Source organism: Equus quagga, chromosome 13, assembly GCF_021613505.1.
Source record: "Equus quagga isolate Etosha38 chromosome 13, UCLA_HA_Equagga_1.0, whole genome shotgun sequence".
In the NCBI taxonomy this organism is placed as follows: domain Eukaryota; kingdom Metazoa; phylum Chordata; class Mammalia; order Perissodactyla; family Equidae; genus Equus; species Equus quagga.
This window is the reverse complement of record NC_060279.1, coordinates 33,365,127-33,391,697: the sequence shown is the minus strand read 5'-3', so window position 1 is coordinate 33,391,697 and position 26,571 is coordinate 33,365,127. Positions and strand designations below refer to the sequence as shown.

General features: G+C 48.1%; 2 protein-coding genes across 7 annotated transcripts in view; one reads left to right on the top strand and one right to left on the bottom strand.

The window, feature by feature from the left end:
* Positions 1-1,256: 1,256 nt before the first annotated feature.
* Positions 1,257-11,639, top strand: PEA15 (proliferation and apoptosis adaptor protein 15). The gene is made up of 4 exons (XM_046682508.1): positions 1,257-1,409; positions 7,919-8,092; positions 9,297-9,452; positions 9,603-11,639. Exons 2-4 carry the CDS (start codon positions 7,921-7,923, stop codon positions 9,665-9,667), a joined length of 393 nt encoding a protein of 130 aa, XP_046538464.1. The 5' UTR covers positions 1,257-1,409; positions 7,919-7,920; the 3' UTR covers positions 9,668-11,639.
* A 347-nt stretch (positions 11,640-11,986) lies between these two features.
* The window catches only part of DCAF8 (DDB1 and CUL4 associated factor 8), a 41,679-nt gene continuing 27,094 nt past the window's right edge, over positions 11,987-26,571 (bottom strand). For all 6 annotated transcript variants that reach the window (XM_046682506.1, XM_046682503.1, XM_046682501.1 and 3 more), the window contains 7 exons: positions 21,592-21,664; positions 21,067-21,124; positions 20,444-20,551; positions 18,896-19,026; positions 15,076-15,195; positions 14,534-14,650; positions 11,987-13,937 (listed from right to left, as the gene is read on the bottom strand). In XM_046682506.1, the coding sequence (XP_046538462.1) occupies positions 13,821-13,937; positions 14,534-14,650; positions 15,076-15,195; positions 18,896-19,026; positions 20,444-20,551; positions 21,067-21,124; positions 21,592-21,664 (724 nt within the window). In that variant the 3' untranslated portion in view covers positions 11,987-13,820. The remainder of the gene's footprint in view (positions 13,938-14,533; positions 14,651-15,075; positions 15,196-18,895; positions 19,027-20,443; positions 20,552-21,066; positions 21,125-21,591; positions 21,665-26,571) is intronic.

Here is a 26,571-nt window from a genome sequence, read left to right as displayed (position 1 = left end):
GAGTAGAGCCAGCATGAAGCCAAGGTCCCCTGTACCTGGTTGACTCTGGGAGACCTGAACCTTTCACTGCTGTAGAGAAGTCGTTTAGCTTCTCTGAGTCTCAAAGATGGGTCAACAAAATTGTTTTTGGCCCTGCAACACAGAACAAGTGAAATGTATACAAAGGTAAATTATGAGGGTGTGTTACTATCAAAGGAGCAGTGACAGGGTGCACTGGGAGAGGAGATGATGAAGAACAAAGAGAAGGGCTGTGGAACCCAAAAGCAGCAGGAGCTGAGCCTGAGCCTCTTGGAGGAACAGTGTAGACTCAAGAAATGAGGGGCTCAGCTAAGGCTTCTTGAGGGGTCTCTGCCAGGTGGGAACTGGTGTGAAGTCAGGGGGTTCTCAGAGGTGGTACAAACACTGATGGAGCTCAGACCTCTTCCCAGGGCCAGACTCTGCCAGAGTTGAGGTGGGATCTCTTAGGCTGGAGATGGGGGTGAAAACAGATGCTTCCCCACTTCTTCCTTCCCTCTTTCAGTCTGGCTGAGAATCTGGGGGAGGAAAGTCCCTGGGGTAGAGGGGAAGTGAGAGCTGCCATGCTGGGCCTGAGGAGAGGGGCAGAGCTAGGAGACAGAGCTAAGTGTGGCTTTGCAAGTTGTCTATATTTGCATGCTGAGCTCACTGCTGCTCTTTTTCTCCCCAGAAAATAAAATTACATCATAGGAGGGGGAAGGCTGGAGGGTGGTATATTTGGGAAAGGTGAGAGGAACACAAGGGGGCCGCTAGCATCTTCCTGGAGAGAGAGAATCCATGGCTCCAGGTTAAGGGAAGGAGGCCCGTGTTGCTTCTCCCCCCAACCCCTGCTTCTAACCCCATCCCCCAATGTGGATGAGTCTGAGCTCCCCTGACCCATACGGGGAGGGAAAGAGGTTTTTCCAAATACCAAGTCTAAGCGGACCCAGAGGCCAAAGGCCTTCCAAATCCCTAAACCCTAACTCACTCTGTGCATCCCATGGTCCCAGCTGCTGTGGTCATGGAAAGGTCACAAGGGGAGGGGAGTGTCCCATTGGGAAAGAAATCTGAGAATTGGGTTTTGCGGTTTAGGGAAGAGGCAGCGCACCTACTCCAGCCCTCCCCCACTTCTGTCCCCTATCCCAGGAGCCTTCCAGAACCCCAGCCCCCGGCTGTCTCCCCTCCCCCCTCCTGCCGCTCCCCGCCCCCCGCCCCTCCCCGGCTCTGACATCACGGGCCGGCCGGGTGGGGTGAGGCGGCGCTGGGCTCGGGCTCGGGTTCCGCGGGCGGAAGAGGCGGCGGCGGCGGCGGCAGAAGCTGCGGCGGCGGCGGGAGCTGAGGAGGAGGCTCCGGACGCTGCTCAGGAACCGGGGACACCGGAGTGCCCGCGCCCTGAGCGCTCAGCCCCGGAGGCGGTGAGAGGGCGGAGAGGAGATGTGTCGCGGGGAGGGGGCAGATTTGGAGTCTGGGCTCGGAGGGGCGTCGATCCGGGACGCCCGGGGCCGGATGGGGAGCGGGGGCCCCGGACGGGTCCGCTCTGTGTCAGGCCGCACGGGCTCGGTATGTGTCGGTGAGTCCCGAGTGCCGAGGTGTGTTGGAGGCGGCGTGGCTTCGGCCGCCCATTTCAGGCTGAACGGCAGTTTTGGAGTCGGACCGGGGCCTGGGGATTAGGATGGAGCCTGCTTCCCGCCCAGCCGGCTCTGCCGGGCCAGCTCCCGCCCCTCCCTCCCCTTCTCTGGCTTCGGACTCTCCTGGGCTGGCGGTCTCCCGGCCCAACCCTGCCTCAGTTCCTCCGGCAGCCGCCCCTGCTCCGAGGGCTCAAACCTGGCCGCTCGCACCATGTGCCCTCATCCTAGCCCTCTGCACCTGGGGAAGAGGTGGGATTGGCGAAGGCTTGTCTGGAGGGAAGGAGGAAGGAGCTGGGGGTGTAGAGAAGTGAAGTAGCTAACTGTAAAACCCCTATTTCATATAATCCATGTCAAAACTGACAGGGACACACACACCTACAAGACACACACCAGCACACACAGTGACACACACCCATGTGACTCTTACACACATCGTCTCGCATACAGCAAATCACAAATGTTGCTGCACTACACGTCCAACCCCCACCTCACCCCCTCTGCCTCCCATGTGCAAGTCTTGGAAGAACAGCAGTCTAGCAGGATAGCTGAGTGGGGGCCACTGTCCCCAAGTCCACCCTAATTTTCTGGGCATCTTCTCCCAGCCCTGGACTTTGAGTGCTTCTTTAAAACAGGGGAAAAGATGGGAGAAAATCCTGGTCTCACTTTAGGACAGGGAGAGAGGATCTTGAGCGCGAGTGAGCCTGGTGTTCTGAAACTGGTGAGTAGGGAGGGTAGGGGCTGCTGGTGGCCTCTCTTGCTGGGTCCAGTTAGAGCTCAGGATGCTGGGAGTGGCTGGTTCCTGGGCATAAGAGTGGCCAAGGGATGGAGGAGAGGGTGGAAGAAAGGGAGAGGGAGAAAAAGGAAGAATGAATATGAGTCAGCCAAGGATGGAGCCCAAGTCAGAGAGAGAGAATGAGGAGAATGTGTGTGAAAGGGAGACACATGGAGAGAGGGACAGACAGTCAGGGACAGGGAGAGGGAGGAAGTGAGAGACAGAGATGGTCAGAAGAGTGGGAAGAGTGCTGGGAATGGACCACAGAGGCTCAGCAGTCAGGGAGGTTGAAAGCAGCCTGGTGGTGAGACCACAGGGAATCAAGGGAAACATGCTGAATATGTGTATTTTGTTTCTCTAGTATGTGTCTGGCCCCCAGGCTGTCAGAGCGATTAGCTTTAATTGCTCTTCCCTTTGTGGTTAAACACTCCATTGGGGAAATTGCCAGAAATGCCCTAGGCTGTCGGCTGCCCTGGTTGCCTACTTCCTCACTTCCCTGACACCTGTGCCCATCACGTGTGCATGTATTGTCATGCATGAAGAAGAGGGCCACAGACTGCCATGCCGTCCCCTCACACTCTCCTTCAGATGCTCATGTACAATGCAATGGTGGACATCAGTAACCTGTATGCAGCCAACCAACCCAGGCCCCTCCCCACCAAACTCACTCTACCTCTTTACTGCAGGGATGCTCACTCCTTCCTAACAGTATAGTAGCTCTGAGCCTTCAGATGGGGACCACTGAGTCATAGACCCAGGAGTCCTAAGTATTCATGGCTACTATCAAGTGGGATAGGATGAAAGGCCACTGAAAAGAAAGGAGGAAAAGAGAGACTGATAGATTAGGGAGAGAGGAAATGGATGAGAAACGGAGAAATGGGAAAGAAACAGAAATAGAAGTAGGGAGAGACAACTAGGAGTGGAGAGCGGCAGAGGCCCCCCCCCCCCCCCCCCCCACCGTCACGTCACGCAGCTCTCCTCTGCCCTGCCTCATCCAATGCCAGGTGTCTCCTGATGCCCTCATCTTGGGTCTGGTCTGTCTTCTCTTAAACTAAGGGCTAAAGGCTTAGCCCTGTCCCTCTGCCCAGGGGCAACCGATTTTGCTTCTTGGACTGAACATTTTGAGGCCCAGGTATCCTGCCTGCCCTCATTCCCAGGCTGACTCTGGAGACTTGGGAGCCCTCTTCTTCCTTCATTACAGGACTAAAAACACTCCCCACCTCCCCAAAGCTGAATGGATGCTAAGGCAAGAAGTCAATTGAGTATGATATTAAAGGAGTAATTAGGGATGAATTACAAGATTGCTTGAATTTGGGAACAGATAAAATTTAAAATAGGAATCTTGCTCTCTTCCCTTCCCACCCATCTGTTTCTCCCTGATTACTACCCGTCCCAACCCCCAACTCCAGGCAACAAGACTGAGAGACTTGAGTGCCTACAAGCCCCCTCCTGCCCCTTGCAGGGATCTCCAGGTCCCTGCAGCTGTGTGGAATGGCCCCACCCCTCAGCGTTAGGCAGCTGTCACAGATGTGAGGCAAGGAGGGGCAGCAGCTCCTCATCTTCAGGCTTTCTTAAATTTACCGAGGATTTGGAACCAAATGCTAGGGAGAGGGGATAATCATGAATTAATGTCAAATGCATAGAAATTCTTTTGGTGCTGCCACCTCCTCCACAGGTGGTTATCCCATTTTGCTAGGCTTCTCAAAGTACCCCCAGTGCCCACGGAGTACCCACCTGTCATGCTCCCAACTGCTACCCTAGAAGGTCAGTATATAATGATCCTTACCTCCTGCCCCTCTTCCCCAGCATCCTCAGTTGGTTTGACCTTTGTCAGGGCTCCGCCGGGGGCCAGCTTGGAAGAAGGAGGAAGGAAGGAAGGTGTGAGGAAGCGGTGAGCAGAGCACAGAATGATCTGGGAGGGAAGGGGACTGACTTCCTGGCAGCCTCGGCTCCGGTTCCCGGTTCCTGCCCTGGTATCCTGTCCCAAGAATGGCCTCCGCCCAGGCTGCCCGGTGTTCCCTGGGCAGCCTCTGCGCTCTCCAGAGATCTGAAGTTTTCAGAGCTAGGAGGGCAGGAGACTTCTCCACAGGCCCTAAGGAATTCTGAATCTCTGGTGAGAGAAGTGACATGGTTTCTGTGAAGACTCACCATGGCCAGCCCAGCCCAGGGACAGTGATAAGTGAGACTTGAGTTCCACATAAGGAAATTCCCCCTCCTCATTACTCCCAATATTCCTCCCAAACTATCCTGCCCTGGCCCCTGCCACCACACCCAGGCCTGGGCAAATGGGATCTCTCCAGGGAGGGAGGCAACCAGGCTGCCTTTCCCTGCTCCCTCAGAGGCCTTACTCCTATCCTGTCTGTCCCTTCTTACTCACCACTCCACACACCCCTCCCATCCAGTGGTGTCATTGTCCTGACGACTGAGGGGGGGCACCTAGAACTGCGGTTGCCATGGTAACCACTGAGCTGAGGCTTCAGCCTTCCCATCGTGGACTCTGTGCTCCCTGCCCCCCTTCCCTCCCCCGACTAGATACCTCCTTTGCAGCCTCAGTCTCCTTCCCTCTCCCAACCCTGGCTCTCTTCCTCCATTCTGTAGGCTCCCCTCACCCTTCCTCTGTTCTCTGGATGTGAGCCTGTGATTATCTACCTTCTTACACATACTCTCAGTTGGTTCAGATACAGATAAACACACAGACCACATACACTCAGAGCCACACATCCAGTGCTGGCACGTACACATCCATTACCAGATCATCCAAACACATGCCCAGATCCCAGCCACTGCCTCCTGCCCATACCTGTGCCCACACCCAGGTATCAACATCCATACGTAGGAGCCTGGCGCTCTAACATTCCCACCCCCATTTCTCTTAGAGCCTCCATGTATCTGTTTCACTCTCTTAGAAAGCTCCTACCTGCCCCCCACCCTCAAGTCTTTGTGGGTGGGTGTCTCACACACATTAATCCCTTCCCGCCCACCTCCCCTGTAAGTCTGTGTTTTAGATTCAGAGCCTTAAATCTTAACTCCTCCTGGGAGTACACATACACACACACACTTTCCTCCCACAGGATCTCTATTTACAAACTCTTCTTCCATGTGAAAACAGGGCAGGATGACCCTAAATTCTGTCCCATTTTCCAGCTGAGGGCTTGGTCCCAGGGTTGCCTCCATGGGGGCAGAGTCTTTTTGGGGACATCTCGCCTCCTTCCCATGCTGCCCTTTTCAGCCCACCACTCCCCACCCCCACCCCCCGCTCATTATTATCCCCATCTTTGGACCCCTTCCCCACCGTCCCCCTTGCCTGCATCCCACCTTTTCTGTCCTCGGATTATCAGTGTGTGTGTGGCGGGGGGGGGAGGCTGGGCTCCAGAGCCTGCTGCTGTGACCTAGATTTCAACGCAGAGACGGTTCCTGGTGCTGACAGTCAGAGAGCATTGTTCCTGTACCAGCCTGGCAGGGCCACTGCTGGGCCCTTCTGTCTGCTTGCACCTGGGTGTGCAAGTGAGCGTGCCTGTAAGTGCCTGTTTCTTGTAGGGGTCGTGCTGGCCCTGCCGCCTGGCTCATTGTGTGTGTGTCACAGTGCCTGCTATCAAGGGAGGCTTGTTTGTTCTGGTCCCAGTAGGAGGCTGGGAATGGGGACTTCTGGGCCCATGCCTCATACTTTGTAGCAGGCATGCCTTTCTGCCTCAGTTTCCCTGCATACAGGCCAGAAATAAAGAAAACAGGGTTGTGTCCACCAGCCCCTTTCTATGTGCCACATTCCCAGCCCATTATTGGGGTGATTTGTGGGCAGGCTCGGTCAAGTACAAGGTCGTCTAGCTCCTTGCCCTACCCTTTGGTTTAGCCAGTGTTTATAACGTAACTTTTTTTTTTTTTTGAGAGATTGGCACCTGAGCTAACATCTGTTGCCAATCTTTTTTTTCTTTCTTCTTCTTCTCCCCAAAGCCCCCCAGTACATAGTTGTGTATTCTAGTCGTAGTTCCTTCTAGTTCTGCCATGTGGGTCACTGCCTCAGCATGGCTTGATGAGCAGTGCTGGGTCCGTGCCCAGGATCCGAACAAGTGAAACCCTGGGCCATCGAAGCAGAGCGTGTGAAATTAACCCCTTGGCCACGGGGCCAGCCCATGTAACTTACTTTTTAAAATGCTTTTCTTTTTTTTTGAGGAAGATTAGCCCTGAGCTAACTGCTGCCAATCCTCCTCTTTTCGCTGAGGAGGACTGGCCCTGAGCTAACATCCATGCCCATCTTCCTCTACTTTAGATGTGGGACGCCTACCACAGCATGGTGTGCCAAGCGGTGCTATGTCTGCACCTGGGATCCAAACCAGCGAACCCCGGGCCGCCAAAGCAGAATGTGTGCACTTAACTCCTGCGCCACCAAGCCAGCCCCTTTACTTTTCTGATTATAAAAGAAATATATACTCATTGTGTGAAAAAAAAGTCCCTTTTAAACTCACCGCTAGAGTTTGTCTTAGTGAGTGGAAGGAGGGCCTTGCATGTTCTCTACCTTTTCACCTAAGGATCTTCAAGAAAGAGGGATGGGGTGGGTGAAGGCTAGATGAGATCCAGCCTTGCCCAGCCCCCTTTGGGAGGTCTTGCTGAAGGTAGTAGTGCCAGCTGGATGTTGATGCAAGCAGGAGTGGCAGCCCCCTTCCTGCCAGACTCCCGAAGCTGCATTTAAACCCCTTCCCCCTGCCACCCAGCCAGCCTGGGAACTGGGCAGGGGGCCAGAGCCAGCCGCTTGGTATTCTTGGGCGCGGGGGCTGTAGACATAGCACAAAGGCTAGGAAAGAGGGCTGTGTGGAGGTCCAGCAGCGATCAAGGGAGAAAATGGGCTCCACAAAGGTGGGGGTGGCCCATTGCTTCCCCCACTCCCGGCTCCCACCCCCCGAGCCCTTATAACTGAATACAGGGCTGGGCATGGAGGGGCCAGGGGGCCATTAGACCAAGCAACTAGGCATCCATCCAAAATGACTATCATTAGTGGGATGGTGGGGAGTTGAAGTGAGGGACCCCTTTGCTTCTGGGGAAGAATGGAAGCTAGAACACATGAGCTCTAACCAACCCCCTCCAGCCCCTTCTTTTTATCTTCTCACTGCCACAGCCAGCTTCTCCCTGCCTGTTGTTTTGGAGTGTTTTTTTTTTTTTTCCTGACAGGGGGAGGGGTTGCAGGTGGGTGGGGCGATTCTGGGGGGAACTTGGAGGCAGTGGGTGAGAAAGTCGGGAGCAGGCTGCTATGGTAACCGCCTCCTCAGTCAGGGGAGCTGTTGCCAGGGATACTGTTAGAGGGGGAAAAACAAAGAAAAAAGATGGTGGGGGGAAGGAGGTGTGACTTGTCGCTCTAGGCTCCAGACTAGCCCCTAGCTTCCGAGTTTTTTTCTGTCTAGTCCCACCTCCCTTAGGTCCCTCTGCAGTTCTAGACACATGCCTGGTAGGGTAGAGGGGGTAGGTAGTGCCAGTGAGTGAACCAGACCCCAAAACTCAAGCTCAGCCTCTTCTCCCTTTTTCCTGCCAACCCCAGTCATGGCCGAGTACGGGACCCTCCTCCAGGACCTGACCAACAACATCACTCTTGAAGATCTGGAACAGCTCAAGTCTGCCTGCAAGGAGGACATCCCCAGTGAGAAGAGTGAGGAGATCACTACTGGCAGTGCCTGGTTTAGCTTCCTGGAGAGCCACAACAAGCTGGACAAAGGTAGGGGGCCTGGGGGACAGGCATCCTACTACCAGTCTTTCAGGCTCAGTTCACTCAGTAGAGATGAGTTCAGAGCTCCTATACACACAAAGTGTACTCCTCTGGCAAGGCAGGATAGGAGAGATGCTTTTAAGAACGTAGAGGGGCTCCAGGGTAGTAGTCTTTACATTCTTCACTATGCCCCCATCAGTAAAAATGTTACTCAGACACTACTGTGCTATTATCACATATATAATAAAATATTAAAATAGAGGTTAAAAGTGATAAAATTTAAAATAAAACCAGAAGTTCTAACATTTTGTTAGCCACTTTTAGAGACCACTGCTCTGGGAAGGGCTTTAGGGAGGAATCAGTATTTATCGTGGCCCTGAAAGGCAAGTGGGATGTCAAACGCAGGATCCAAAGGAGGGCATGCCAGGCAAACGGCCATAGTCACAGAGGTGGGAGTGTCTGGTGTGTTTGGAAAAGCAGGGGTCCTGCTTAGCTTGGCTGGTATGGGCACAGGGCACATCCAGAAGTGGCTGAAAAGGGAAATTAAAGCTGTGCTGTGGAGGGGCTTGAGTGAGAGGGGATTTGATGGGTGAGGTGAGTGACCTGAGGGCCCTGCTGAGATACTAATCTGACTGGAGCATGGATAGCAGGGAGGGAGGCTGAAGGAGGTCTCAGTGTATCTGCAGTCTCCTAGAACTGGCCAAGCCATGGAGATCATCCTTCTGGTTGTGTCTGTGCCTTCTCTCGTTCAGAATTACCTTTCTCACTAGGCCCAGAATCTCCTGGGTTGTCTAGAGATTCCACGTCTCCAGTCCCACATGTGCTTCTGGGAAATTCTTTCTGATGCTTACTTGGAGAAAAGTGGAAGAGGGACAGGGTGGGTGTTGGGTATTTGGAAGCCAAGTCAATTTTTCTATTCTCCCGTCCCCTCAGCGTAGGACCTGGTATTTTAACCTAAATCCCTCATTCTAAATTCATAATCTAGAAACTTCACTGAGCAGCAATCTGCCCTGCCTGGGAACAGTCCTCTGCTCTGTATTTTTCGTGCCTTAGCTTTCTCTTCCTGGATTAGTAGCCCCTGTTCTTCTAGTGTTGCCCGCTCCAATAACCAATGTGAGCAACTCATCTTGGTTCCAGAAGCCTGGTCTGGTAGAGTAGGGGAGGCTGACCTCCAAAGCCTAGCTCTGACCTTCAGTCTCCTGCCTTCCTCCAGACAACCTCTCCTACATTGAGCACATCTTTGAGATCTCCCGCCGTCCTGACCTACTTACTATGGTGGTTGACTACAGAACCCGCGTTCTGAAGATCTCTGAGGAGGATGAGCTGGACACCAAGCTAACCCGTATCCCCAGTGCCAAGAAGTACAAAGGTAAGAGGCCATGCCTTTAACATACACCTCTGCCCCTCCATGGATTATCCTTGGAGTACTTGAATTTTGGGAGAATGAGCTAATGCTCAATGGGCCTGCCTGGTGTCTCCCATGACTTCCATCCCTGGACACATCCCTTTTTGCCCCTAGACATTATCCGGCAGCCTTCTGAGGAAGAGATCATCAAATTGGCTCCTCCGCCGAAGAAAGCCTGAGCAAGGGGGAGGAAGAGGAGGAAGGTTGGACCTTCATCGGACCACTCCCTTCCCCCATCCTCCTGGGGAGGGGGCTAGGGCAACCCCCCTCCCCAATCTACCCATTTACTAACTTGGTCCTAACCCCCTTACTGTGCGCGTGTGTGTGCGTGTGCGCACGCTCTGGCTGTCTGTCTATATGTCTAGCTCATCTAGTTCCTCCTTGTGAGGGGATGGGGGTCAGGGGCTGGGGGGGGGGGGGGCTTAGTTTCCCCACTCGAGGGAGGTGGAGGCTATTTCTATGCAAATAGAAATGGGCACATTTCTCCTACTTCCCTTTCCTCTAATCTTCCCCCACATCTCAAAAGCGTGTGAGCCGAAAGGACCTGTATTTTCCTACACTGAGGAGCCCAGGTAGGGGTGAGGCATGGGAGAGGTGGGTCCATCTAATGGAAAGCAGTAGAAGAGAAAGTGAAGAGGCTACCCAACCCCCACTTGGAAGGGGCAAAGAAAAGCCAGAGTTCAGTGTTTGTACTCCCATGTTGGACTGGGTGAGGAGTCCAGTTTCCAGCGGTTCCTCAGGTTGGAGGGCCTGGGCACCAGCAGGTCCTTTTTTGCTCCCCTCATGGGCCTAGGATGGGTATGAGCCAGGGAACTAATGAGAGATGACCACTGAAACCTTTCCTGGCCCCAAGTTCAACCCCCCTGGAGCACCCAGCATTAGACACCCTCTACCCACCTCTGCTCTGGAGAGACTGGGCTGGGAGCATGCCCCACTGAGCCTGAGATGGGGAATGGGGGCAAAGAGAGGGGCCCCCCTTTTCACTCCTTTATTCCTACTCAGACTGTTGCACATACTGACCCCAAACCTAGGGAGGTTGGGAAATGAGATCCTTAGGTTTTAACTCCGATCCTGCCCCCACCTACAGGATCCCAACGTGGTTACTGCAGGCAACCTTCCCTCTCTCCCTGGTCTAGAACACTCCAAGCCAGAAAGAAGTTAACTACAGTGTTTGCCTTTGCACTGATCCCCAATTCATTCCATGAGGGGACTTGGTAACCCCTCTCCCTCAATATCCTGGCGCCTTGGGCTTGTGAACACCTAGCCAAATCACTAGAGTACAGTGACCCCAGCCTCCTGCCTGTCCCAAGATGTTCCTCCCCATCCTGACCGTGCTAACTGTGTGTACATATATATTCTACATATATGTATATTAAACCCGCACTGCCATGTCTGCCCTTTTTTGTGGTGTCTAGCATTAACTTATTGTCTAGGCCAGAGCGGGGGTGGGAGGAGAATGCCACAGTGAAGGGAGTGGCAGAGTCAAATTGCTACATAGTCAAAACAAAAAAGAAAACTTTTTTTTAACTTTAAATTCACATGCAATTTCAAGAGACTATTGAGACAAAGTTTAAGTTAGAAGCTTGTAGGATGTGGGAGCAAAACTTCAGTGGGAGGGGAGGGCTGGCTGTTGGAAGAGGGAAGAAGCCAGACTGGGTGGAGAGCAATCTCTACTCCTAGCCCAGCCTAGCCTGCCTGTCCCCTCTGGCCACTGCTGCGGACACCTGCCTTAACAAATACACCTCGACTACTCCAGTTTTGCCTTAAAGGACCTTCCCAAGTTTCCCCAGCCCTGTCTGGCTTCTCCCTCAAGGAGAGAGAGACTTGTAGAACTGGGAGGGGGGGAGTGAACATGAATTGTCCTTCCAGTCAGGATACGTTATGTAAGAGCGAGAGCAAGAGTGAGAGAATGAGAATGCATGAATAAGGAGCCTTCCTTTGATGAGAGGAGATGATGAGATGGGAGAAGGGAGACACGGTCATTTTCAGCAGAGTCTAGTGATTTCTCTGTAAGGCAAAATAATCTAAAAAGACTAACCTGCCCTCCCACCCCCTGTACTGCTGTGAGATCGCCCCTATCCTGTGCTCCTCTGTCTGCAGTGTGCACGGCCTTGTTCTAACCCTGGAATAAAGGTGATTGATTGTACTGTACCTGATTCATTCTAGAATTTCTGTGAATGATTAGATTTTGGAGGCTGTGAATGACTGGGAAGGGAGGGGGAGCAATATTTACCCCCAAATCCCTCATTGCAGCCTAGAACAGAGATCAAGAAAACACCCCTAATAGTTACCTCTCTCCTCCCCCATCTCCTAAGTATCACTCAGCAATGGGGCCAATTCCACTTATAACAGTCTCCAACTGGAGCCCAAGCACTGGAAACATGGAAATCCCAGACTGGACTTCCTAAAATTCTAATAAGGGCCAGGAATCTATACTGGAAGAAGCAAAAATAGCCGATCACAAGTGAATGGCCCACATATCACACAGAGAACATCAGTCAGAAAAAAAAAAAAGCTTTACTGAGAGAAAATACACAACAAATTCCAGAGTGCATGGTTTTCAGCCCACTCCATCACCCCACTAGCAATAGGAACACAGACCACTCAGTCACCACACATTCCCTATCTCAGGGAGGAAGTGCAGCAGCTAACATCTGGTCTGAGAGCTGCTAGGAAAAGGGGCAGAAGGAAGGAGAGTCTGGGAATTCCATCCTTTCACTCTTCCCTTCCTTCCTGACCTGTTCTAGTATAATCTGACTGTCCCAGGATGCAGAATTCCTGGTTAGGGGCAAAGAAATAGCAGCAAAAGCATTTAAGGGCAAGAATTCAACTGGGACTTTCATATTCAGTGACCAGTGATAAGACAGGTGTCCAAGTCCTAGCCACCTTATTTAATCAATTCTTAGATTAACGACTTGTCCCTCAATCCCAAGATATCAAGAGGTGGACAAGGTATGAAAAGTCAAACCCAGGAGGTCTTTCCCCTATACTGTTCCATTAGGAAGGGAGCTGGTGTGGAGTTGGATAAAGAATCAAGCAGCGAAAGGTAAGAGTGTGTCCTCTGTCACACACAGTACTAGGAGAGGCAGTCCGCAGTGGCAGAACCCTTCCTGAAGTTATAGTCCAGTAAGTTTTAAAGACGGGCCAGTCTCTGGTTAGAAGAGCCATCCTGGGAACCTCCACAAGACCTAAGAAGAGGTAGGAGATCTGAGGCAAAGAGCTGACAGGAATTTCCTGTTTTCCCAATCCCGAAACCACGGTGGGAAAGTAGGGAAGGGCAGAATTGAGGATCCTTCCATTCTTAAGCCTCCCAAAACAGAAGGGGTAAGCCTCAATTTCCAATGGCCATACACAGAGGGTCAGCTGACCCCAGGTGTCACCTCCATAGCATTACTCTCGCTCATTCTCTCCTGTAAGTCCCTTTATTGCAGTCATAGAGAATATATAGATATTTAAACTTTGACAATTTTAACGTGATACATCCAAGTTTGACTTGCTTTTAATATATTTATAGATATAAAATTAGGCCTCTAACAGTGATAGGGACAGGGAGATTGCTGCCACCAAACTTTTTTAAAGTAACAAGAGGTAACATCCTTCCTATTCTTCCTCCACTTCTGCCCCTCCTCCTACCTCCCCCCCAACCTCCCTCACCAGACTTATTGAGGGGGTGATGGGATGAAGAGAAGTGTGAAGGATACATAATCAAGTGCAAAACACTGTGATAGGTACAGAGAATGAATGGGGTGTGGAAAGGAAAGTGAAGTGTGTGGGATGGTTAGGGGCTCTAAGGACTTCCCAGAAAAACAGGATCCTGGCATGGGGTTGCTCAGGGGGGAAAAAAACCCAATGAAACTGTCGGAGACTTTTTAAAAATAAAGGAAAAAAAGGTCAAAAACCTAACCAAAGGGAGAGTGGCACTTCTACCACCCCCACTCTGGCCCCTTGGTACTGAATAGCCAGTTATCCCCCCCACCCCCCCACCCAAGAAACAAGGGACATTAAGGAAAAGGAAACCCCGTTCCCTACCCCAAACCAGTTAACAAAATAAGCTCCCCTCTCCCAAGAAAGAAAAGGCTTTGGGGAGAGGCCATTTCTGCTGAGTCCTATGGACCTCTCCAGGGAACCCCATTCCAGGGCTCAACTCCCACTCCTAGGTACTCTGTAGGTTCACTCCCCTCTGGTTTGTCCTTCTCCTGGGATGTCTTTCTTTTATCTAAAGCAAAAAGTCCAAAGTGCGTTTCTGCTGAATGTAAGGGCCTGGGACAGGAAAGGGCTGCCCAGGCAGGATCGGGTTGGCAGTCCCAGCCCGCCCCTCCTGGGTACGAGGCCTCAGGACGGCATGCACTGCACCCGGTCGGGGCCCTCCTCCTCGTCCGATGTGTCTGAGGAGCTGGGAGACTCATCCGAGTCTGCGTCTGTGGCCCCAACCCCAGGTTCTCGCCAGCGCTGTAGGATGGGAAAGGCTTGTTAGTAATTTCCCTAGAAATACTCTAGGCCAGGGGTCAGCAGAATTTTTCTTAAAGGGCCACATAGTAAATATTATATGCTCATGGGCCATATCTCTGTCACAACTATTCAGCAGTGCTGTTGTAGTGTGAAAGCAGCCACAGACACAATACATAAATGAATGGATGTGGCTGTATTCCAATAAAACTTTATTTACAAAAAATAGGCAGCATGCCAACTGCCACAGTTTGCTAACCTCTGTCCTAGGCCTTTTTTGGCATGAGAAGAAAAGCAGAAGAGTCACCTTGAGACTTACTATTTCTTCTCAATTCCTTCCCCACCCTCATGTCTTTGCCTTTATGAAGAAGGCACTATGCATGCATGGCGATGGAGAACAAAAAGCAGACACCACCCATTTCTCCTGGTGGCTCTTCCGAAGCTACATCAGGGATCTGATAGGGATGGGGAACAATGGATAGGAAACCCGCCAAGACCACCTGATTCCTTTTGAAAGTAGTGAGGAGGTATGCACCGGAACTTTTTACCCTCTTGAGAAGGTCACTGCCCTTGGGAGCTCACTCCCCACTCCAGCTTACCCGGTGATGGCGTCTCTGCCTCAGGTGATGCATGAGAAACCAGAGCATATGGCTATCAAACAGGTCAGTATGGTGCAAGCTATCTTCATCCCGTTCCCGCTTGTTCTTCTTAATCACCTGCAACCGAAAAGGGTTGGGGCCGGTAATGAATAGGAACCTTGGACCTGATCAGAAAAGGCTGGTGTTCTGTCTCAATAGAAACTTCCCTTAGGAACTGTTAAGCTGAAGTGGAGCTAGATTAGATTATGAAAGGATGCCCCACGTTCATCCACTAAGAAAGGTAAGAGGCTTTAAAATAGAATGATTCTTCCTAAAGATGTCCCTATCCCCACTCCACCAGGAACTAGAGGCACTTCCACGCTGCCCCATGGCCCCCTGAACGGGGACTATTCCTCGAGAGGCAATGACAGGAATGTGGGGGAGCAGTGTTAGAGCAGTGCCTTTAAAGAACTGGGCAGCAAGTTGTTCCTTCCTATGACAATGAAGACTCATAACACTATGTGGATAAGTAAAAAGAACAATATATACCGTCAGCTACTTACGTCCTTTAACCCTGTAAGCTCAGTGGAAGTTTCGGCTGTAGGTGCCCAGATCTTGACATCATGGTCTAGGCCGCTGGTTGCCAGCACAGGCAGGTGAGGGTGGGGCTCAAGACAGTTTACCTAGTCAGGAGGAAAGGAAAGCACAGGTTTAGGTGTGTGTGTGAGCAGGATTTAAAAACCACTACTCACCTTGAGCTAAACAATTGTCTTCGATTAGGGCTAAGGCAGCTGCTGGAAAGGCAGGCCCACCCATCATGAGCCTAGGCCAAAGGGCCCTGGGGGTGGAAGAAATACTGGACATAGACTGGGTATAAAACCAGGCCCATCTCTCGTTTCCTACATAGTTAGGGGTGGCCTCATCCCCAGACAGAGCCCAGGGGTGGGCAAGTAACTGGCCAACTTACTGCTGGCTTCACAAAAAGGCAATGTGGTCCAGATGACCTCATTTACTCCAGATTCCACACTTTCACTTGCCCAAGGCTGGAAAAAACTATCTCAGTGGCTTTCACCAAGTGGCAAATTTTTAAAAATGAAGAAAGCAGCAGCTGCCGCTGAGCCCCCAGAGAAGAGTCAGAGAACAATTACATTTACTTGGCACGGTTTACTAGAACTGGAGGAAGGCAAAGGCTGGGAAGAGGCTGAGCTGGGGAGTGAGAGGGTAGTGGAGACACATGTCTGCTGGAGAACGCTGTATATCCCAGGGGACAGCATCCTGCTATCTGCACTAAAAGCACAATAGGCTCAGCTATAGGGCAGCACAGTATATAGCAAGGCAGCTTCCTGGGGCACCCACAGCCTCAATTCAGCCACCCTCTGGGTATATTCACTGAGCAGGAGAAATGAACTATGGCAGGCAGAGAGGCCTTCTGGCTTAGGCAGCTTCCTTCTGTCCAAAAGCACCCATGCCCCCTGCTGTCTGACTTGGAATCATCAACCTTCCTAACAGGGTAGGGAAGGGTAGCTTCCATGCCCACCGGAAGAGCTGGTCCCAGATCTAGCTGCTAAAGCATTTTCAGGCTTTTGGTTAGATGAGGAATAGACAGAAAAGGCACCCAGAAGGATGAAGGTGTGGTCCTAGCCACTCCTCACCTCACCCTACCCCACCTTGCAGCTGCTCTGTAGTTCAAGAAAACAACCCCTGGCAAAAAGCCTCTTTCAGTTCTCTCTGGACCAACCTCTTCTGCCTTGCCTGCACATGCAGAGAGCAGCTGAGGGGAAGCCGGGGCCAGCATGGAAAATAAAACTGACCTATAGACTTACATCTTCTTTGTCTTCCATTTTACAAATAAACAAATAAATGCTCAGAAAAAACTAAAGTTGAGTTTGAACCTAAGGGTAAAGCAGAAACCCCATTTCCCTCCTCATCCTCCTTCTCTCACTCCACATATCAGTTCACTGCAAAGTTTATATTTGGGCTCTTTTAGGAAGTGCAAGAGGAACAACAGAATAAATTACATACAGTACCTGAGCTGGAGCCTGCAGGGGGAGCCGACAGAGAGCTTCTGGCCAGGGTACCTGATCACTTCACCAGACCTGTCTGAATGCCAGGACTTATCCTGTGTGAATAATGCCTGAGCAGAGAAAAGAGCTCTGGCCTTAGATGACTGGGCTGGGGGATGTTAGGAAAGGGATGAAGTAGCAAAGTGCTTTCGGGAGACTAAGGATTGTCCTTTGACATCATCCCCCAGCCTTATTCCTGAATGGGAACAAAGAAAGGACTAGAGTTTGAGCCAAAAACAGTCAGGGAGACCTGGGCAAGGTGGACGATAACTTCTAAGATCTCTTCTGATTCTAATATTCTACTTTATGATATAGAACTGCTGTAAGTCTGCACTGAGGCTGTTGCCTGGTGACCCCACTGCTGGGAAGTTAAGACAAAAAACCACAGGGAGCCAACTGAGGATCACATGAATAATTCAGCTTACACAGAGGCAAGAACCAACCAGGAAACTCACTTCAGGGTACAGGCTCTATACCTCTTGTCCAAGTCCCTCACTCTTATGACCAGAAAAACTCAGGCCTGCGGCCCACCCATCCCAAACGGATGCCCTCCCCACCTGAGCACCTGGATTAATCATCAAACCCTGATACTGGCTGAGCTGAAAACAAACTGGCCTGCAGAGTGATTCTGAGAATGGACAAGTGCTGGCCTGGGGGAGGGCATTCAGCCCTGCATCTCTTAGGAACAGAACGCAAGACAATAGTTTATGATAAAGAAAGGATTCACTGGCCACTTTTGACTTGCTTCTGACTACATGCCTAATGCAGAATTCTCATTAAGACTCCAGTGTTTTGGGTGTGTTCACTGCAGATAATAGAAGAGGACCTACTGGAAGAGTAGGAAATGAAGCAGGCAACAGTAAGACACACCTTCCAGTTCAGACTTCTCAGACACTTACATTCAGACCACATTCAAGCCTTGGATCTAGATCTCAAGATCTAGACTGGTCCTAGATCTCAAAAATTTAGAGGAAACCAGAAGAAAATGTGAAATAGCTTCAATCCAGGGCAAGAAACACAACAAGGAATGGGATCCTGACTGCAAGGAACCATTCTAAATTATAACACTACTCTCTGGATAAACCTCATCAAGAGATGGCTGGGCTCTTTGCAGCTCCCCACAGCTTACAAGGAATGAAAGAGAAGAGAGACCAAGCTGTCTCAATCATTCTTTAGAGGCTCTTAAACAGACTATCTCAGGTAATCAGTACAATGTAGTCTCCCAAACTCTCTCTTTCATATATTCTACAATCTAAAAACCTTATAATAGAAAGCTACTGAACTCCTTCTTGACTCTGGATCTCAAAAAAGAAAAAAAATATATGGTTAGCTGGATACATCTTTTTTTTTTTTAAGACCGGCCCTGAGCTAACATCTGTTGCCAATCGTTTTTTTTTCTTCTTCTCCCCAAAGCCCCCCAGTACATAGCTGCATATTCTAGTTATTGGTCCTTCTAGTTCTGCTATGTGGGATGCCGCCTCAGCATGGCTTGATGAGCTGTGCTAGGTCCATGCCCAGAATCTGAACTGGCCAAACCCTGGGCCACTGAAGCAGAGTATGTGAACTTAACCACTCGGCCATGGGGCTGGCCCTTAGATACAACTTAAGAGCTGACCACTCTTCACTCCTCAAATCAGGATCCTCATATTTCCTTTTTGCCCTCTCTCTGAGGAGGTTATCTGTAGAATTCAAAGGACAAACAGCCTGAGATATGATCATGGGTTGGACAGAAGGTTGCAGATTCTTTAAAAAAACACCAACACACATTTTGCCATAATTGCTCTCTCCCTATATATACATAAACGTGTATCTGCATCTATTTGAATGTAAGCTTGACACTTCATCCTTAAATACTTAATATGTATCTCCTAAGTACAAAGATATTCTTCTACATAAACAGAATGCTACTATCTCATCAAATAAATTTAGCATCGAATGCCATATTATCTAATGTATGAACCAGACTCTAATTTTTCCAATTGTCCAAAAAATGCTCCTCTGTAGGATGGTCTGCCTTCATCTCTAATGCTTTTGTTTTGGAAAAGGTCCACGCCTAGAGATACCTCACAGTGGCCAGAGGTTCTACCCTAAGATTTCTTTTTCTTCTCAATAAACTGTGCCTTAGAGGGGCAGAAGATAGGAAAGGAAAGGAAATATTCCATCAAAACCTCAGCACCCCCAGGCAATACTGCCTTTTAGCTGGCTAGACCTCTAAGACATGGTATTATGGTATCACAGTGAAAATTCAGTGGTCCTGCTAAAACCTACCTTAATGACTGGAGAGAATAGGGAGCCAGCCAGCCCAGCACACCATACTCACCACACCTCCCTTGTCCCCCTCCATGAACTGAATGATCTGGCAGGATGATTTCTCCCAGAGGAAGATGTGCCCGCAGTCACTACCGCTCACCACAAACTCACTCTTGGGGCCATAGAAATTGACGCCTTTTACTGAAATGATAAATGAGGAAATAAACCGCATGAGGGTTGGCATCAGGCCTATATATATTTATCTCATAGACAATTTAGTTATTCACTAACTGCACATCAGCTAAGAGCCAAAGAATTTCTTTCATTTTCACAAAATCACAAAAAAAAATCACAAAATCACAAAAAAAAAAAATCAAGAGATTATGCATGTATAATAGATAGTTTTAACAAGATACCAGTCCCAGAGAGTATTTATATTCTCCCAAAGAGCTCCAAAGGGCTGAGGAGTTACAGTCCCTTAGCAACAGCCTGAGTCTCATTAGTCTACAACCTACTGAACAACCACAGGCTTCACTAATGCCTTATCTGTCTCAACCTGAATCATCCCAGCTCTGCCCAGTGTCAGGCAGCACTGCCCTATGTCCTGGGATTATCCTTGGTATATGTAGTTCATCGGTACCTTGTCAATGCTTCCTGGGTCATCAGCTGACCCAGGACTGATGGAGGTATATGCCACAAGTGCCTGTAAGAAACATCTGAACTGTGCTTGCTACCAAGACTGAACAACAGCGCTCCACTCTCTGAAATCAGTAAGAGAAGCCGGCAGTCCCACTACTATGTCCAGTTCTATACCAGTCATGAGAGTGGCACTCTTTCTTTTGTCTGCCCATGGACTAAGATCCAAGTATAGGTTTTTCCCTCTCTTCTCCCCAGCTAAGGAGAAAAAGGAAAACTGCCCATTCCAAGTCAAAATTATGAGATATCTGTTAGAAGTGGGAACAACAGCAAAGAGCAGTGATTCCTCAACTTTTCTGTACATTAGAATCACACAGAGAGCTTTTAAAAATCCCAATGAAGTTGTACCCCATACCGTTCAAATTAGAATGTGTGGAGATGGGAGTATGGCCTCAGTATATTTAAAAGATTTTCAGGTGACTCCATTGTGCAGCAACGTTTGGGAACCACAGACAGAACAAAAAAGGCCAATCTTCAATGCAAATTTGGGTGAGGTACTATCACCATTCCTCCTCCTCTGTGTCATTCAAAAGAATCATTTCCTCCTCCTCCCTCGAGGTACAAGCTCACCCCCTATTTTAGGCAATTTGGTACTGACTAAGGAGGGCCTTCTTGGACTCCCTAACAGGCCTTTTAATCATGAAGTTACCTGAAGTCATAAAAAAAATACAGTCATTCTAGTCTCCTTATGCCCAAACCAAGTAACATCACTGCAGTGGTGAGAGATGCTCCTGAGCCGTTTCTCCTCTAGCACAGTAGGCCCATGAACACTCTAGGCCAATTAGCGATATACTCTCACTTGCTCTTGGTGACAGGTAGTCTACTCCTTTAGGTAGCTCCTATTTGTACAACCTGAATGAGATACTATTGTTCTCCAAGCCAACAGACCTGGGCTATAGAAACCCAGAAAAGACAGCCTCACCTGTGGCGTTATTTCTGTGACCCTTATATCTCTTAACATACTGGGCCCCATCACTGTGAGAGGAGTTGAAGAGGTAAATGTCTTCATCATTGTAACTGGCCAGGAGCTCTGCCAAGAACAAGCACACAGCAGTGAAGGCAAAGGCTGAAAAAAGCTGGGACCAGGAGTTGGGGGTTGGGGTGGGGCTTCTTGCCAGTAGTGCCCCCTCCTAATACCCAAGTACAGCACCCATCTTACTCAATTGGAACAGCAGGCAAGTCAGGTGTCTAGGGTAGACCAGGAACACGCTGCCAACCCAGGGGTAGCAGAATGCCCAGGAAGATCATACCCGTTAACTCAGAAATGAGTCAAAGGCTTAAGAACCTGCTCAGGCAAGTAGCCTGGGCTTCAGGACAGGCCCTGGCAAATATCATCTGCAGCATTCTGCAAGTGGTGCCTGGCATCTCCAAGGGTCATCTGCTACATCCTCCCACTGTGTGCTCACCATCAGCAACTACTCCCCAGCTGCTCCACTTGGAGCTATAGCACAGCGGTGAGCACTGGAGGGCACATGCCTCACTGGCTCAGCAGCTCCCTAGACAGAGGGGGCATGCCAGCCTAGGAGCTGGGCCCTGCTCACGTACCTGTGCCGTCGTGGCTGTACACAAGACAGGTGATGTTTGCTTTGGACTCACTGTTCACCTGCAATAAGGAGCAGATACTGACTGATGCCCCACCCCCCCCATTTGTTATACCACCTTCAGGAAACAGGTTTTCCTTCAAACTCCCCTATACCTTCTCTCAGAGATTGAGAGAGAGAGAGAGAAAGACAGAGACAGGAATACAACTGATGAAATATGACCACCTCAGGGGGGAGAAGGCTTTCTGTTGGTTGTCTTCTGTGTGCTGGCCATCTTATATACACATTATCTCATTAGCCCTGACCATCGTGGTGCAAGGCAAGATCTTTATCTCTGTTGTCAATAAGAAAACTGAGGCTAATAGAGGTAAGGTGACTGCCCAAGATCAGAAAGCTGGTACAGCAGGGATTCAAATCCAGGTGTCTGACTCAAACGTCCAAGCTCTTCCCCCCAATACCAACAAGTTTGGGGGCAGCTTTGGGGTCAAGTCAGGGAAGCCTGGAGCCACTGGCCCTTCATGAACCTTACCAGGTGATGAGGACAGAATTTCTTGAGTACTCCATTGTTCTCATTCTCATCAATTTTCCTCTGGTCATAAATCCTGTGGTGGAAGAGGAAACAAAAATGTCAAAATTTATAAAACGATCCCTTAAAGAGTTGCAATTTGATGTAGTGGCAGAAACAGCAGACAGCTGGATATTAAGACAGATTAAGGATATTCCCCAACCAAGGTTCTGGCTCGTGCTCTTCCTTGAAGGTCCTCTTTTCCTACCCTCTTTCCAAACGCTAACTCTTTTATCCAGGCACTTCCCATTTCAAGCAGTAATCCTCAGTTATGTCAGTTTGAAGTGGCTTCTCTCTCCTCTCAGCTTTTATATCACTTACTGTTTATTTTCACTGAAATAACAACATTACTATAGAGCTTTTTGTGTGTATGTAACATCCCCCATAGAGTTTATTACTCATGGGCAGAGATCATGCTTTATATAAGTCAGTGGGTCTTCAATCCTTTCTTGAAATCTTATTTGGCCAGATCTCCCTCTCATCCCCCCCAACAACTATTAGAAACCGCCACCTATATTTCCTCAAGATTCCCTCTCTCCTTCCTTCATTCTCATCAAGCATCGACCTATCTTCACCTTCCCTCATCTCTCCAATCCAAACTTTAATCATTCATTCAAGTATTTTATGGCCCATACTATGTGCCAAGTATTATGCGAGGTGCTGGAAATACAGTGAGGAAGGAGACAGCTCTAGTCCCTGTCCTCACCCATCAGTTTTCTCCAATCTCAGAGTCTTATCTCTCCACAGCTACTCTAATCTCACCCCCCAAGGACCTTGTCTGTTTGATTAGTCCACTTTTCTCAACCTCTTCTTCATCACTGTCTGCCCATTTTCTAAAAATCCTCCTTTTACTGTCTTTTCCTACTATTGCTTTTTCTGTCCTTCCTCTTGCAGTCAAAGTCCTGAAAAGAGCAATCTACATTCAATATTTTCACTGCCTCACTTCCCACTCACTTCTCAATCCATTCCAATCTAGCTAACCCTCAACTCATGACTGAAACTGCTCTGGCTAAAGTCATCAGTAAGCTAACTGCCAGTGCCAGCAAGATACTATTCAGGCCTTCCTCTCGTCCTGATGTTGTTCATTACTCCTTCCCTGAAACACCTTCTTTCCTGGATGTCCAACCACTCCTTAATGTTGTTCATGGGCTTGTCTTTCTTTGTCTATCCCTTAAATGTTGATGTTCCCAAGAGGTTTGGTCTTAAGTTCTCTGACTGTATATACGGAAACTTTAACCTAGAGTCCAAGAAGCACACGGATGCCCAGAGACTGTTCGTATGCGTATTTTTCCATAGTTCTCCTTATATTCTCAAAGAGGCCAGAGATTCAAAAGGTGGGAAAAATTCTGCTCAATACTTTCTTTTGGTGATCAAATTTTATTACCAGGGCTTTAACTACCACTTATATACAAATATACGTCTCTTAAATCTATGTCTCCAGTCTACAATAACTCTGAGCTCTAGATCTGTAGCTACACGCCAACTAAACATTGTAACGGCATGACCCAAAGTAAACTCATCCTCCTCCTTCTAAAACTAAACTCATTCCAAACCTACCCCTTTCCCTGAATCTCTTGTCAACAGCACTATCCTAAATTTAGGTGGCCATAGGGGAAATCAGGTCCTTTCCCTCCTGCATAACTAATTTTTTTTCTGTCAATTCGACTCCCTGAGTATATTTCTTGACTTTATCTGCTTTCTCCACCCTTAGTCATTTTTTGCCTACATTATTTGTAGTATCCTTCTAATTGATTTCCTTGCTCATACTGTCACCAGAATTATGTCTAAAATGCAAAATTTTATGTAAATTCCCTGCTTAAATCTCTTCAATGATTTTGTACTTTCTACTAAAGTCCACACTCCTTAGTAATGCTGCCTACCACTTCTCAAAGATCCCATACATTATACAAAAAAATGAAAAAGCTATGCTTCTTTGAAACATATCATGTCACATCTTATCTTACCTCTACACATACTGTTTCCTCTACCTGATATACTAATTACCCATTTGTCTTTAACACTTCCTCTGTGAGGAAGAACAGCTAATAAAATGGTTTCTACCATATTTAAGGAGTCTGATCTGAGTTCAAATACAAACTCTGAGACTTTATAGATGAGTAATACTAAGTTATGTAATATATATATATTTTTTAATTCTTCTCCCCAAAGCTCCCCCGTACATAGTTGTATATTCATTCTAGTTGTGAGTGCCTCTGGTTGTGCTATGTGGGAGGCCACCTCAGCATGGCCTGATGAGCGGTGCCATGTCCACCCCAGGATCCGAACCGGCGAAACCCTGAGCCACCGAAGCAGAGCGCACAAACTTAACCACTTGGCCACGGGGCCGGCCCTATGTAATATTTTTAATCCTTATATATCTGTTTCTTCAGAACGCTCCTTAAAGGCAGAGATCATGTCTAGCCGAGTGTGTCTAGCACACAGCAGATGCTCAGCAAATCCTGGATGAATAAACGAATGAATCAATATATGTTTGTATTCTCCATAATCCCTTGCTTAATATCCTGCATAAAGAGACTATCCAGGAAATGTGTGCTTTGCTAAATGAACCAAAAAAAAAAAAAAAAAAAACAGAAAGAGGAAACTACCATATTACCCGTTACTATTCTTCAGAGAATATATCAGCTGATAGATTTTTTTTTCCTCTAAACTATGTCTAAATCAACAGCTCTCAAATGTCATTAAGCCATCATAAATTTCAGCAAATCAGTAAAAAAATTTAAATATTCAATATTTTGGTGTATGGACTATTCTGTGTTCCTCAGTATCTAATGCTTTTTGTCCTTCTTCTTCATGGGGGAAGTTCTTACCTTTCTTCTCCTTTCTTCCATAAGTATTTATCAAGAACCTACTATATTCTAGGTATGATACTAGAAGAGGGGTTGGCAAACTTTTTCTTAAATGGCAAGACAGTTAAATATTTTAAGCTGGCAGGCCAGCTAGTCTCTGTCGCAAGTGAACTCTGCCACTGTAGCATGAAAGCAGCCACGGATAATATGCAAATGAATGGCTGTGGCTGTGTTCCAACAAGACTTTATTTACAAAAACAGACGTAGTTTACCAACCCCTGTGCTAGACAGTGGTGATACAAAGATGAAAACAAATTTTTCCCCTATTTTCTGAGCATAGGACAGGAAGGAGCTTGATATTTCTACTTATTTTGAAGACATCGTTTTTTAGAGCAGTTTTAGGTTTACAACAAAACTGAGAGGGCAGCACAGGGATTTCCCATACACTCCTTGCCTATATACATGCACAGCCTCCCCCATTATCAACATCACTCATCAGAATGTTATTTTTTTTCCCACAAGTTTTGGCAATTATGAATAAAGCTGCTATAAACATCCATGTACAGGTTTCTGTGTAGATGCAAGTTTTCAACTCCTTTGGGTAAACACTAAGAAGTACAATTGCTGGATCATATGGCAAGAGTATGTTTAGTTTTGTGAGAAACCAACAAACTGTCTTCCAAAGTGGCTGTATCATTTTGCATTTCCACCCACAAGGTATGAGTTCCTGTTGGTCCCCATACTTGCCAGCATATGGTGTTGTCAGAGTTCCAGATTTTAACCATTCTAATAGATGTGTAGCGGTATCTCACTGTTGTTTTAATATGCATTTTCCTAATGACATACGATGTGGATCATCTTTTCTTATACTTACTTACCATCTGTATATCCTCTTTGGTGAGGCGTCTGTTAAGGTCTTTGGCCTGTTTTTTCAACTGGGCTGTTTGCTTTCTTACAGTGGAGTTTTAAGAGTTCTTTGTATATTTTGGATAACAATCCTTTTACCAGATGTGTCTTTTGCAAATATTTTCTTCCAGATCTATGGCTTGTCTTCTAATTCTCTTGATATTGTCTTTGACAGTGTAGAAGTTTTTAATTTTAATCAAGCCTAGCTTATCAATTATGTCTTTCATGGATCATGTCTTTGGTGTTTCTACAAAGGCATCACCACACCCAAGGTCATTGAGGTTTTCTCCTATGTTATCTTCTAGGAGTTTTATAGTTTTGGATTTTACTTTTAGGTCTATGATCCATTTAGAGTTTAATTTTTGGAAGGGTGTAAGGTCTGTATCTACATTCATTTTTTTGCAGGTGGATGTCCAGTTTCAACACCATTTGTTGAAGAGACTATCTTCGCTCCATTGTACTGCCTTTGCTTCCTTGTCAAATACAAGTTGACTATATTTATGGGAGTCTATTTCTGGGCTCTTTATTCTGTTCCATTAATCTATTTTGCCAATACAACACTGTCTTTATTACTTTATAGCTTTATATTAAGTCTTGAAGTCAGGTAATGTCAGTCCTCCAACTCTGTTCTTCTCCTTCAATATTGTGTTGGCTATTCTGGGTCTTTTACCTTTCCACATAAACTTTAGAATCAAGTTTGTTGATATCCATGAAACAGCTTGCTGGGATTTTGACTGGGATTGCACTGAATCAATAGAGCAAGTTGGAAGGACTGACATCTCCACAATATTGAGTCTTCCCATGCCCTTGACATTAAATCAAATGAAGAACGGTTTCAGCAGTGTCTCAACACTCTTACTGCATCTGTCTCCACAGGCCTTCAGATACCCACTAACTTGTTACCTTAAGCCTCTCTCTTCCCTCCTCACCTCCTCTTTCCCCCCACCTGCTGTTAATCTAGTGTTTTCTCAGTGTTTCTGACATCAGTCTAAGGATAGGGGAGCAAAGGGACCATTAACTGACTGTGTTGTATGAACGAGGGCCCATACCAAATCCTTTAGCAACAAATTTACAAGTCAACCAATCACAATACCAAATCTACCACCACAGGATTCATTCATCTGATACATTCTCCTTGTCTTTGCAGCTATAAATTCTTAAACCAACCTAAGCAAGATTTAGTAGGAGGACCTCACACCTATACCACCTCTACTTGCCTACTTTTGTTTTC